Source organism: Gracilinanus agilis, chromosome 3 (assembly GCF_016433145.1).
Source record: "Gracilinanus agilis isolate LMUSP501 chromosome 3, AgileGrace, whole genome shotgun sequence".
NCBI classification, from domain to species: domain Eukaryota; kingdom Metazoa; phylum Chordata; class Mammalia; order Didelphimorphia; family Didelphidae; genus Gracilinanus; species Gracilinanus agilis.
This window is the reverse complement of record NC_058132.1, coordinates 314980557-314995813: the sequence shown is the minus strand read 5'-3', so window position 1 is coordinate 314995813 and position 15257 is coordinate 314980557. Positions and strand designations below refer to the sequence as shown.

Here is a 15257-nt window from a genome sequence, read left to right as displayed (position 1 = left end):
AATACTTGGATTCAAAGAATCAATTTCATTATTATAGGTCAAGAGAATTACAGTAAGATGGTAATTGTCTGCAAAAAAAAAGAACTACATATCATAATGGGGTTCAGATCCTTTATGAGCCACTAGTGGGACATGACAGTCACAAAATACTTATGGTAATCTTAGACTGTAATGAGTGGCAAAGCTTCATAATCTAGTGCACTTATGAAATCATCTCTGGGGAACTGTTCCTGTCTGGACTCAACAGTTAAAGTAGAACACTTACAGATTTTTAAAGGAGAACAACTGGAGCTTAAGGAGGAAATAGATAGTAAAACTATACTAGTGGGAGATCTGAACCTTCCTCTTATCAGCTCTAGATAAATCAAAACAAAAAATAAATAAGAAAGAGGTAAGAGATGTGAATGAAATCTTAGAAAATTAGAGTTAATAGACATATGGAGAAAAATAAATAGGTACAAAAAAGGATACACCTTCTTTTCAGCAGCACATGGTACATTCACAAAGACTGACCATGTACTAGGCCATAAAAACATTGAAAACAAATGAAAAAAAAAACAGAAATAATACATCCAACCTTTTCAGATCATAATACAATAACAATAATAATTAGTGAGGGTAAATGGAGATGCAAATCAAAAATTAAATGGAAATTAAATAATATTATTCTTCAAATTGGTCACTTAAAGAACAAATCATAGAAACAATAATTTCATTGAAGAGAATGACAATGAGGAGACATCATATCAAAATCTAAGGAATGCAGCAAACATGTACTCCGGGAAAATTTATATCCTTGAGTGCATATATCAACAAATCAGAGAGGGAAGAGGTCAATGAATTGTGCATGCAAATTAAAAAACTAGAAAGAGAAGAAATTAAAAATCCCTAGACAAAAACTAAAATGGAGATCCTAAAAATTAAAGGAGATATTAATAAAATTGAAAGTATAAGAATTATTGAATTAATAAATAAGACTAGGAACTAGTATTTTGAAAAAAAAAACAACAAATAAAATAGATTAAGTACCGGTTAATCTAATAAAAAAAAAGGAAAGAAGAAAATCAAATAAACAGTATCAAAGATGAAAAGGGCATCCTCACCTCTATTAAAGAGGAAATTAAGGTAATTATTAAGAACTATTCTGTCCAATTATGTGGCAACAAATACTGCAATATAGGTGATATGGATTAATATTTACAAATATAAACTGCCTAGATTAACAGAAGAGGAAAAAGAATCCTTAAATAATCCCATATCAGAAAGAGAAATCAAACAAGCCATCAAAGAACTCCCTAAGAAAAAATCCCCCTGGGGCCAGATGGATTCACCAGTGAATTCTATCAAACATTTAAAGAACAACTAATCCCAGTGCTATACAAACTATTTGACAAAATAAGCCAAGAAGGAGTTCTACTGAATTCCTTTTATGACACAAAAATGGTACTGATTCCAAAGCCAGGCAGATCAAAAACAGAAAACTACAGACCAATCTCCTTAATGAACATAGATGCAAAAATCTTAAATAGAATACTAGCAAAGACCCCAGTAACTGATCACAAGCATTATTCACTATGATCAGGTTGGATTTATACCAGGAATGCAAGAATGATTTAATATTAGGAAAGCCATCCATATAATTGACCATATCAAGAACCAAACTAACAGAAATCACATAACTATCTCAATAGATACAGAAAATGCCGTTGACAATATATAACACTCATTACTATTGAAAACACTAGAAAGTATAGGAATAGAAGGACCTTTCCTAAAAATAATAAACAGTATATATTTAAAACCATCAGCAAACATCATCTGCAAATGGGGATAGATTAGAAGCCTTCCCAATAAGATCAGGAGTGAAACAAGGATGCCCATTTTCACCTCTATTATTTAACATGGTACTAGAAACACTAGCAGAAGCAATCAGAGAAGAAAAAGAAATTCAAGGTATTAAAATAGGCAATGAGGAAACTAAACTATCACTCTTTGCAGATGGTATGACGGTCTACTTATAGAATCCTAGAGAATCAACTAAAAAGCAAACGGAAATAACAACTTTAGCAAAGTTGCAGGATACAAAATAAACCCACATAAATAATCGGCATTTCTATATATTTCCAACACATCTCAGGAGCAAAAGTTAATAAGAGAAATTCCATTTAAAACCATCCTAGACAATATAAAATATCTAGAAATATATCTGCCAAGATAAATACAGGAATTATACGAACACAAATACAAAACACTTTCCACACAAAACTAGATGTAAAAAATTGGAAAAACATTATTTGCTCATGGGTAGACCGAGCTAACATAATACAAATAACAATCCTACCGAAATTAATTTACTTATGCAGTTTCATGTCTTTCAAATTACCAAGAAACTTTTTTACTGAAATAGAAAAAATTATAACAAGATTCATTTGGAAGAACAAAAGATCAAGAATATCAAGGGGAAATAATGAAAAAAAATGTGAATGATGGGTGCCAAGCAGTTCCAGATATTAAACTGCCCTATAAAGTAGTGTTATCAAAACAATATGGTCCTGGCTAAGAGACAAAAGGGAGGATCAGTGGAATAGACTTGGGGTAAGTGACCTCAGCGGGACAGTCTTATGATAAACTCAAAGAAGCCAACTTTTGGGACAAAACCCCACTATTTGACAAAAACTGCTGGGAAAATTAGAAAACAGTATGGGAGAGATTAGGTTTAGATCAATATCTCACACTCTGCACCATGATAAATTTGGAATGTTTATGTTATGTTTTTAAACATAAAGAAAGAAACTATAAGTAATTTAGGTGAACATAGAACAGTATACCTGTCAGATATATGGGAAAGGAAAGATTTTAAGACCAAACAAGAAATTAAAATGAATAATTTTGATAACAATAAATTAAGACGTTTTTGTACAAACAAAATCAATGCAACCAGAACTAGAAGGGAAGTAACAAATTGGGGAAAACATCTTAATAACAAAAAACCTGTGACAAAGGTCTAATTACTCAAGTGTATAAGGAGCTAAATCAATTGTACAAAAAAATCCCTCAATTGATAAATGGACAAGGGGCATGAATAGGCAATTTTCAGGTAAAAAAATCAAAACTACATTTAAGGACATGAAAAAGTGTTCTAAATCTCTTATAATTAGAGAAATGGAAATGGAAACAACCCTGAGGTATCATCTCACACCTAGCAGATTAGCCAATGTGACAGCAAAGGAAAGTAATAAATGTTGGAGGGGATGTGGCAAAATTGAGACATTAATAATGCTTTGCTGGTGGAGTTGTAAATTGATCCAGCCATTCTGCAAGGCAATTTGGAACTATGCCCAGAGGGCTTTAAAAGACTGCCTGTCCTTTTATTCAGCCATACCACTGCTGGTTTTATACCCCAAAGAGATCATAAGGAAAAAGATTTGTACAAAACTATAACTACGCTCTTTGTGGTGGCAAAAAATTGGAAAATGAGGTGATGCCATTTGATTTGGTAATAGCTGAACAGATTGTGGTATCTGTTAGTGATGGAATATTATTGTGCTAAAAGGAATAATGAACTGGAGGAATTCCATGTGAACTGGAACGACCTCCAGGAATTTATGCAGAGTGAAAGGAGCAGAACCAGGAGAACATTGTACACAGAGATAGATACACTGTGGCATCGAATGCAATGATTTCTCTACCAGCAGCAATGCAATGATCCAGGACAATTCTGAGGGACTTATGAGAAAGAACATTATCCACGTTCAGAGAAAGAACTGTGGGAGTAGAAACACAGAAGAAAAACAGCTGCTTGATCACATGGTCCTATGGGGATATGTTTGGGGATGCAGACTCTAAACGATCACTCTAATGCAAATATTAATAATATGGAAATGGCTCCTGATCATTGACACATGTGAAATTGCTTATTGGCTAGGGTAGGAGGAGGGGAGGGAAAGAACACGAATCATATAACCATGGTAAAATCTTCTAAATTAATTAATTAAATTAACTTAAAAAAATGGAATGTGTATAATTCAGAGAGAATTCAGAGGAAGGCAAAGAGGATGTTGAAGGACCTAAAATCCATACTGTCCAAGGATTTGCTTGAAGATACTGTGGAAATTTAGACTAGAAAGAAAAGGCTCAAAAGGAAATTATTGCAATTTTCAAGGATGGTGAGGTCTATGTGAGAAGGATTAGACTTAGTCTGATTGGACCCAAAGGACAGAAAGTGTTCTCTACAAGATTGTGAATTTCTATGAGAGTGTGATTTTCTAGAAGATTGTGTCTTTGCCCTGACTGTCCTCAAGCAGTCACCTTCTAAATGAAGCCTTTGGCAGATTTCCCCAAAGGCTATCTTTCTTTACCACAAAATCACTCTGCATTTATGTTCCAACAACTCTTTATAGGCTTTTCAGACTAGACTATAAGCTTCTTGAAGGCAGGAGCTATTTTCACTTTTGCCTTGGTATAGCCAGAAACTAACACATAGTAGGTGCTTAATGAATTTTTACGGATTGAGTAATGGGTTCAGTACTTGGGAACATGTCACTTAAAGGGAACGCAGAGTGGGATTGGCTGAGCTGGGAAGTACTCAAACGAGGAGGAAATAATCCATTGAGTTATTAATTTGTGAAATCGTTAATCTAACAAGTGATGATCTGAGCAGTCGTTTCAACCTACTGAGAAAAGTTGACAATGCCCTCAAAGTTTGCCACTCTTTTGATTGTCCTGCCTTAAGAGTGGTTTATAGAAATGTCTCAAGATAGATTGATGGTATCTGACTTTAGAGTCATTTGGTATTAAGCTACACCCTACTGTGTCTACCTTGTTGAACAAAGATCATTGTTTGTCTAGGGTTCTTTGTCTTTCATGTAACATTTACCAGAAAATGGAAAATTTTCTCTCTTTTTCACTTCTCTATCTTCACAATATCTATTTTTAAAGTAAAATTTTCATCCTACTCATTTTTAATGAAATACTAAATGGGAACGAGTGTCATGCTCATGACAAACTGTGATTTATTTTTCCTCTTCAGCCTGGCTACTTTTCAGGTTTCTTCCTCCACAGATGAGCTATTTTCTCTACTCTAGTGAACTCTGCTCTCTGTGTGCTACAAAGAGATATGTTCAGTTTTCCTTTCCTTCAAAAGGATCTTTGATCCTGTGGAGGAGGCTAGGCATTGCAGCCATGTCACTCAACTTGGGGGGGTCAATTAGAGGCAAGTGAAGACATACAGTGAATGCAGAGGAACTGAGAGAGAACAGCCCTAGCATCTGTAAGCTGAACTCCAAGTAAGTACATTTAATTTCGGTCATGATGATCTTCAGTCCAGCTAAGACATTTTTAATAACAACCATAAATACATGCAAACGCACATACTATTTTTATATGTACATATATAAATGATATGCACATATTTGCATATCTACAGATACTTGAGTATGTACATATGTACACACATTAGTAATTGTAGATATATACATTTATCTTTTAGTGACTAAAAAACTTGGAAAAAATGGAGGGAAAAATGAAAGTAAATAGTCACAATATACTTGAGTCAACTGCACAAATCCAGACCCTTCCTCCCCACTACCCCACCAAACAAACAAATAAATAAATAAAAGGACAAACAAACAAATGTGTGTGTGTGTGTGTGTGTGTGTGTGTTATTTGAAGAAGTCAGTTTCATCATAACCTTCCTCAGTTTCCCCAGGCATTCATTTCAAAATATACACATGATATTTTATGAGAGACAAGATATAGATGATATATTTTTCTATTCTTAACATGACTTTTGACACATCAAGGGAAGTGGAAGGGGGAGTATTGTGTGTATTTTGAGTATTGTGCAAATTTCCACATTTCTACTTGTTTAGCTTCCTTCACCTAATGTTATATCCTGAACTGGAGAGTTTCTATGTGAATTGGAAAGACCTCCAGGAATTGATGCAGAGTGAAATGAGCAGAGCCAGGAGAACATTGTACACAGAAATTGAATGTAATGGACTTCTCTACTAGTATCCGTGCAATGATCCAGGACAATTCTGAGGGACTTATGAGAAAGAAAGCTATCCACATCCACATCCAGAGAAAGAACTGTGGGAGTAGAAACACACAAGAGAAGAAAAACACAAGATTGATTACCTGGTTTGATGGAACTATGACTGAGGTTTCGGCTTTAGAAGAAAATGATTACAAATATGAATAATATGGAAACAGGTTTTGAACAATGACATATATATATATATATATATATATAACAGTAGAATTTTGTGTCAGCTCTAGGAACAGGGAGGGAAGAGGATAGGAAAAGAACATGAATCTTGTAACCATGGAAAATATTCTAAATAAATTTAAAAAAATAAAAAAAAAATGTTATATCCCTACTAGGTTGTGTAGAGAACAGGGAATAGTTTACACTTTACTTCAATTGTTTACAACAAAGAAGTATTAAAGGACCACAGTTGAATGTGCTTACTTTCAATATAATCCTATTTGAAGGAGGATAGAAATGACAAATCATACCCAAGTTGATATGTAAAGAGAGTTTCCCCTTCTGTAGCTCCAGGGTAATGTAATCTCCATGTTGGCCCTCTCCATGGAACAAGACTCCATCTCCTTGCATACTCTTGAACTTCAGAGAGATCACATCTTTAAAAGTGCTCATTAGTTTCTGATTAAATCTGTACAGAAGGGAGCTTCTGCCATCAAAGTCAGCAACATCTGATTCTATGGGAGGAAGGAGAGAAAGCAAAGAAGAGAAATCAAAAATAGCAACTTTCTTTTAATTGGCAGTTAATTCAAAGACATTGTACAGTAATCTCAAAATACCTCAGCCTGGCTGTTACTTCACTATAGGATTCATCATTTCATAATAGACTGAAAGGTCCTTGAGGGTTTAAAATTCTCTATTTCTTAGAATAGTGCTGAACAAATAACAAGAATGAAATAAACAATTCTTCATTCATTCAAGTATCAATTAGCAGCATTTGTATAATCCCTCAAACATATATCTACCACCCTGTAAGCCTTTGCTCTTGGCCTTAGTATCTATTGAATTAAGGAAACTGTCCTTACATATCAAGCTGAGTATGATCTGACCTATTAACTAGCAAAAATGTGTTTATTTCCATGGTCTTTTAAGATTATTGGATTAAATGGACAGAAATATGGAGCAAGAAGGAACATCATTTTTTTTTCATATTTTGCTTTAAATAATGTTTTTATATTATTTTGAGGGAAGCTATATGTGAGTGGATATATTGGAAAATTCAGTCTTAGATTTATTTATTCACAGGACAATTTAAAATGTTTGGTCTGTGTACTATACACTATTAAAGTGTACAGAGATTGTAAAATAGTCTTTATGAAACCAGGATTCTAAATTAAAAAAAAAATCACTTCCAGTATCATTTCATTTAGAAAACACAATATCATACATTACACTCCTGTAGTTATTCCACAGAAGATACCTCCAAACCCTGAAGGGGTATAATATGTGAGGGGGTTGAAAGGAGGAAAGTAGAGGAAGGGAAAGGAAGGTAGTGTCCCCAGCCCCCTGCAGGGGGAAATTGACCAGAGCCCTTCAGGGGCTCAAATAAAAGATCAGAGAGCAACTTTAGGGTTTAGAATAGCTGGGTTTTATTTAATTAGAAATATTAGAAATGGGAAGGTCTAGGAAAAACTAGAAGGTAGATAGAAAGGGAAAAAGGTGAAGAGAGAGTGCTCAGGATTCGAGAGCCTCCCAGCTAGAGAGCAGACCCTCCAGGGTAGAGAGAGGAAAAAGGCACCAAACTCTTTTTATACTTTCTCTGACACCTTCCACAAAGGAAGTGAGAGTTGTCAGGGGGAAGTTGTAGAAGAGAGTCCTGGGAGTTGTAGTCTCCCAGGGCTTACAACAATTTCAAATGACACAAATATCTACAAAGATAAATGTTGTTGGGTTTTTTTTTTTCATACACAATGTTCCCTCCCAGAAATTCCTATCGAATTCTATCAAATGAGTTTACAACAAAGACTTTTGGACCATTATTCACTTATAGAATGTGATCGAGATTTAAGATTTTTTGATATTATTTGTTTTGATATTATGTTTATTTCTCAATATATTCCTTTCCCTTCTTTTTAGATCCATTTTTTAAAAAAAGAATGTTTAATAAAAGGAGGAGAAAATGATCTATAAAAGTAAGAAACACATCAATCATGTCCAACTTTATACTTTATATTCAGTGTTCCATCCCCCCAGACTCCTATTACTGCAAAGAAGAAATGGTTTTGAGTCTTACGTATTGCTCAATTCCCTAGATATCTTGGATAGCAGATCCATATCAGAGACATTTGTTGCAAAGAATCCTTTCCCCTGAATGGCTATTTTCTTCCTTTTTCTATTTACTCTTTAATTACACTACAAATCTCCCTAAAGACCATCTTACCAAAGCAGGATGACCATAAGGTGCTTACATTAAAAAAGAGAAATTCCGTCTCTCAACTACTGGTTGGACTACATAATTTGGGAAGTGACTTCCAATTCTAAGATTCTACGCTCACAAGAAAGACTGCCCTAAATTAGAAGAATTAGAGTGTTCTTTAGCAGAATGGCCCATCTCTCCCATCCTAATGAATCCTTTATTTTCATTCTGAAATATGAACTTAATAATTTATTTAGACATTCGCCAAAACATAATGTTTGTCTGATTTCAGGCAGCTTGGAGAAACTCCCAGTATGGGAACTTTCCAAACAATTATGATCCCAATCTATCTATGATTGAGTTGACTTGTTCTTAGAAGTTTCTTGAGGCACATGGAGATTAACTGGCTTGCCCAGAGTCTCACACTTGGCAAACAAAAAGGCAAGATTGAAACTCAGGTTCTTTGACTCCACTTTGTACTTTTTTCATTGCATATGCTACCTCCTTGAACAAAATACATGTAGGTTCATGTGAAAAATGCAGACAATAGAAATGTAATGCAGAGAAATGTATAGAAACAGAAGGAGATCAGCAAAGAATTTTTGTAGAAGATCTATCTTTGAAGAAAACTAGAAGTCCCAAGAGTCAGAGTAGAAGAGAAAATGCATTCCAAGCAATAAGGATTTTCCCTGCAAAGGTGCTCAGATAGGAAAATAATACAATATATAAGGAAAGGAAAGACAATCTGTTTCAGTAAAATATATGAATGGAGAGCTTCCAGATATTGTATAGATTGCTGGATTTATAGAGAAGACGACAAGTGTTAAGATCTTGCCTCAGACACTTCTTCAATGCATGCACAATACTCCTTACCTTATCAAAACTGATTTGATTTGTGTTTCCCTTCCTTATTACTCTAAAAGTAAAGAGCTGGCCAGTTTGGCTAACATATGTAATAATGATTTTGTGTACTATCACTCAGATCACATATTGACATTAAGAAAACAAACAAAACCTCACCTTCTCTCTTAGAATCAATACTAAGAAGCAATTTCTAAGGCAGAAGAGTGGTAAAGGCTAAGCAGTTGGGTTTAAGTGACTTGCCCAGGATCACATAGCTAGGTATTATCTGAGACAGATTTGAACCCTAGTCCTCCTGACCAAGATAGAGAGCTCTATCCACTGGCCCCACTATTTGCCCTTTATTGTCATCTTAATATGGACCCTCTATAGTCTACTCTAAAGGAATCGCTAAAATGGTAAGACTTCAAAGTTCTATAACAAGGTACTAATGGAATATTTAAACCCCAAGATTAAATGATTTGTCTCAGGTCATATAGCTAGAATGTGTCATAATTAGGGTTTAATTTTAGGCCTTTGTGACCAAATCTCTAACCACTTGACCATGCTGTCTCATATAAGCAGAAGAAAAGAACTATAACAAGGTCTCTGGCTAAAGCATTTCAAGATATTTGCAGAATTTGAAGGTAACTTCAGAGGGGGAGGTACATGAAAATTCCCAGGTACATGCTCAAGATCTTTCTGGTTTAGTATGGTCTTCTAAAGTTTCCACCTGCTAACAAAGACTTTGATAACTAAGGGCCACCTCCATGCCATAATGAGACTTTAATAATAAGACTTTAATGCAGGTTTGAAATTCCATTGTAGATGGAAATAAGTTGAGCTGGTCATTTGTAGCTTAGAGAGAATCAAAAACATTTTCAGGAAGATTGGATTCCTTGTCTAGTCTTACACCCCACTTTGAAATTTAATTCTTATATCATCCATATGTGCTCATTAATGCAGAGATCAACACATCCCCTTTTGGTACAAAATTAGTCTGTAAAAGAAATTAATGTATTCCCTCCAATCCTACCAAGATCTAGTGATGGTAACACTTTGCTGATGATGAGACTCAGCCAAGCGTCATAGGACCTTTATAACATTAATTAAGCCACACAATGAATTCATTAGCCATTTTACAGATGAAGAAACAAAGAAAAAGAGAGTTGAGGGAGACAAAGAGTGAGAGAGAAAAAGTGGGGAAAGGGAGTGGGATGGAGGGAGAGACAGAAATAGAGACATAGAAAAGAAGAGAAGCAGAGACAGAGGGACAATCAGAAACAGAGAAGGAAAGGCAGAGACATAGAAAAAAAATGAAAAATTTCACAGCTAACTGGAAACAGACTTGATGATAAGTGAAATATTTAAAGATAGACCCTAAATTCAAATAAGTTTTGATTGATTATCACCTGATAAAAATAATAGACAATATTTTTAAATGCCCATGCTCTGGGTAAAAGAGGAGAACTTACAAAAGTTTTTTTAGCACTTGGTATTATAAAAAATTCCGTTGAAATTGATTTTTGATTTGAGGTCATGAAGGACATTTATTTCAAAGAAACCAGTTGCAGAACTCAAAATTATGTTTTGTAGAGATTGTGGTGGTAATTTGGAAAGAAGCTTCTCTTTTTAAAAAAATTGTGTAGGAAATCAAAGGACAGAGGGAATGACAATATGCTAAGAATGTTGTCACTATAATTCATACCCATGTGTGATATATATGCAAAAGTACATATATATGTACATATATATTTTTATATGTAAAATGTATGTGTGTGTTTATGTGTATATATATATGTATATACACACACAAAATCTTGTTAAATGATTTGCATAAGGCCAAAAAGATAATAAATGACCGAAGCCAAATTTGAACACAGTTCTCCCTAACTCTAAATTTAGCACTCTGTATATGGCACCATCTTTTCTGTAAAAAAGGGATATTTATAGTACTTCCAAGATCATAATTTAAAGTTCTTAGCATAGAGCCATTATTTAGTATTATAATAATATCATCATGATTTTATAACTTATACCTGTTTATATATGTATATGTATTTATGTAAAACAAATAATTAGTGCAATTAAAATAGTGTTTGAAATTCCCTTTATTAACAATCTGATCACAAATTGTTTTGCAAGCTACACTCCTAAAATGTTACTTAGGGTATGTGTGATCAGCAATATTAGCATCATCTATAAACATTCATCAAGTGCCTGCTATGTGCCAGGGATTATATTGCATGCTAAAGTCATACATAAAAACAAAAGCAGAATCCCTGCTCTAAAGGAACTCATATTATTTTGTAAACAACTTTGTATATACAAGGATATGTAGTATAAATAGTAGTTATTCTTATAAAGGGAAGGCACTATTCGAAAGTGTGTAGTGGAGATTGGGTAGTCCTATTTCAGAGGATTATGATGTTTTGCCTAGTTTCAAGGGTAAATAAGAGGTAGAACTCGAACCCAAATCATACTGAAAATGGGGCGAGTTATTTATTCACTATGTCATACAAATATACATATATACTTTTATTTCCCTCTAATTTTTTCATTCTTATTTTACACTTAGCTGTTGTGTCTTAACAGGAAAATGTAGTAATTATAATCAAAATATGAAATGACAATTTTAATACTGAATCTCAACTCATTCTGTGAATTTGTCACTAACATTCTCTCTTGATCAGTACTATGGATAAACCAAAAATTTAGGTTAAATTATCCTTTCCATTATGAAATTTTTATTTAATTTCTAAGATTTTTTTTCCAGTGACCACCAATACTTAGTAAGTGTCTTCTGTGTTCTAGTGTTATTCCTAAGAATACAAAACCAATATATGTAATAGTCCCTCCCCTCAAGTTGTTTATACTCTACTGGTAGGAAATGACATTGGCACAGAGTATTCAATACAAAATAAATATAAAAATGATTATGGCAAAAGGTGTACTAACAGCTGGTGAAATCTTGTAGGAAAGTTTATTTTAAGTGATCCCTGAAGGGATCTAGAGGTTCTGAGAGACTTCATCAAAGGAGAGAATTCCAGGCTGAGTCTAGCTTGGCTGGGACAGAGAGAAGATGCTAGGAGTAATGGGCAATTAGCCTCCAACATGTCCTGGAGCCAGATTTTGAAGAGCTTTCAGTGCCAAACAGAGTTTATACATCATTGTAGAGCCAATATAGAATCAGAGAAACTTCTTGTGTAAGGGAGTGATATGTACAGTCCATGCTTTACGAATGCCACTCTGGAAAATGAATGGAGAGTGGATTGGAGAAGGGAGGGGTTTATTCTATTGCAATAGTCACAAGAATAGATTAGAGCATGGACTAATGTAATTCTAGAATGGCAGAATACTTATCCCTAGTTTCATTAGGCAAAACATATGCATTTAGTTCCATGTTTTATGTATAGCATGGACCATGGGGTACATGCAGAGTTCCCATTCCTGGTTTCAGGCTTTCATCATAGGTAAGTTTGGGAGGTGGGGTCCTGTGGCTGGCCACGTGTATGGATTCTTCAATGAGGGGCTGTGAGAGAAGCAGCTAGCTGATGCATGGAGTAGAAGGCTGAGCCTGAAGGCATTAAAATCTCAGTAGAAATCTAGCCTCACACTAATAGGTTCTAAGATTTTTAAACCTTTGGCTTTCATTCTTTTCACTAAACTTTGCCCTTTCTGAGAAGGAGTAAGATTCTCAAGTCCTTGAAGTGTTTGGGGTTTCTAGGTGAGGAGGGTAGATTTCCCATTGTTCTCTGAAGGATGAAATCCCACTGTTTACTAAGATAAACCTTAAAAACAGTATTTCCCAATATAACCTGAAAGTGATGCTTCTATTCTGTTATATTCTGCCAATGTTTAAAAAAAAAAAGAAGAAACAACTAATACTGTATAGAGGGAGCTAAAGTGTGGTAATGGGGTGATAGAGAACATTTTTGGAGAAGTAGATCTCACAAAAGCATAACATAGGATATGTTAAACGGGAAATAAAATATCTTCATTAAGATACATAAGGATATTCCAATAATTCCAGAATGCCTATCCCTTTCTAATCAAAGACAAGTTTTATTTTAAGGTCTTTTGCATTTTTCTCTATGAAGTAGGTGATGTATAAATTAAGCACATGGCATTTAAAATAAAAAAGACAAATAGAAAACAATATTTCATCAATGCTCAATTTCAGTGTCAGTTGTTTGTAAATGTCATTTTCTTATGTTTCTTGACGTCTTGGATCCAGAATCCTTAACATATGTCTCAACAATTCCAGTGTTAGATTAATTCCTGAAATCTAATCTCCTGTTTGCCTTATTTATTTGCCTTAATCTTGGTCCTAGTTTGTGAGCCATCTACACCTACTATAATATACCTTACTTTTACCATCATTATCATCAATTTAAAAAGCATACTTATTCCACATATCATGGGACATATTATAATACAGCTGATGATATCTACTTTGTGAAATAGACAATTTATATGATTAAATGATCATAGATTTCAAGCAAGGAGAGTTCTTAGAAATCATCTGATCTAGAAGTATCTTGCTTATTCTCTTTCACTTCTCAAGGGAATCTGGATCACTATTTTACATTCCTTTCCAAATCTTACCATTGAACTAGGAAAATTCAACATTCATATTGAAGTTCCCTCATTCTGTAGCCTCCTAATTCCTTAGTCTGCTTATACTTACACTTAACACTTACATCCAGAAGGTATTGGAGAAATAACAAAAAACTCAATTTTTTTATAGAAGAGGAAAGTATGTAAATGACAACAACCCATATTTATATGATACCTTAAAGGTCATAAAGTGATTTCATTTTTCTCATTTGATTTTTACAACTCTGTGAAATAGGTACTATTATCATCCTCATTTTAAAGAAAATGAAATCAAGGCTAAGGATGAAGTGACTTGCCCAGGATTAAACAATGTTTAAGGTTGTGTGTGTTTGAAGCCATATTCTTGATTACATGTATAGCATCTAATTCTAAAGTATATGAAATAATTTCCTGAAATTATGTAGTAAATGGAAAAAATTAGATTTCTCTGAATCCCAATTTTGTAATTGTTTTAGTCTCTTTCTGTTTCTATCTCTTGTATTTGCTTATCTTTCTTCATCCCTCTTCTCCCTTTGTCTCTCATTTCACCTTCCTTCATTCCTTCCTTCCTTCCTTCCCCTTCTCTCCAGTTCTCTTTTTTTGCTTTCTTTCTCTCCTTCCTTCTAAGTTAATTCTGGGCATTTTATTACCAGGGCAGTTTGTAAATATATGATATTTATGTTGATTTGTCTTAGAAAATAAGTGAGACAATGAGACTGATGTCTTGCCTAGATCCCTACTGACTAGTTCCAAACAATATGATCCATTAGGTATTATAAACAGCTTCTCCTACTGGAATAGCAGGAGCAACGAAGTAGCTTTCCTTCTATTTGAGAGGTACTAAAAATTGCTAGAAATTGTCTGTTTCCCATTGGGCCCTGTAATTGCTGACCTGGCTGTCACTGCTTGTTTTTTGAGCAAGACAGAGTTCTGGAGGCACATTCCAGCAAGTTTGATGGATGTTGGTAGCTTGTCAACAAGCCAGCTAAAAACGGGCCTCACTGAATAAAAGATGCAAAGCTGAAATCCCCAAGTGAACTGAGAAAATCTCATGTTTGGGCACCAGATGACACCAAGTCTGTTTTCTCACAGGCTAGGCATCCAATGTTCAGAGTTGACAAGAGAAGGGATTGACTTGCTCTGAGACAATTAGTCCCAGTTCGACACTTTACCCATTCATAGGAAACAAGATTTTTTCCATAAGATTACATGTGGAAACAATTTCATTGTAGAAAAAAAGTAAAATTATTATTTATGCCATAATTTTAGAGGAGATTTCTTGTGTTTTAATTGGCAATAGCCAAACTTGAAAGATTTCCAAGTATGATTTAGATATGGATAGAGTCCAACAAATTCAGTCATCTGTCCACATTCAATTGTCCATGTTCAGCCATATTTGATCACAAACTTGTGTCT

At 34.3% G+C, this 15257-nt stretch overlaps 1 protein-coding gene across 1 annotated transcript in view; it reads right to left on the bottom strand.

Moving 5' to 3' along the window:
- Nucleotides 1–15257, bottom strand: part of CNTNAP5 (contactin associated protein family member 5) — an 845810-nt gene that overhangs the window by 451545 nt on the left and 379008 nt on the right. Inside the window, exon 5 of the mRNA XM_044669143.1 lies at nucleotides 6520–6723. Coding sequence (XP_044525078.1) covers nucleotides 6520–6723 — 204 coding nt within the window. The remainder of the gene's footprint in view (nucleotides 1–6519; nucleotides 6724–15257) is intronic.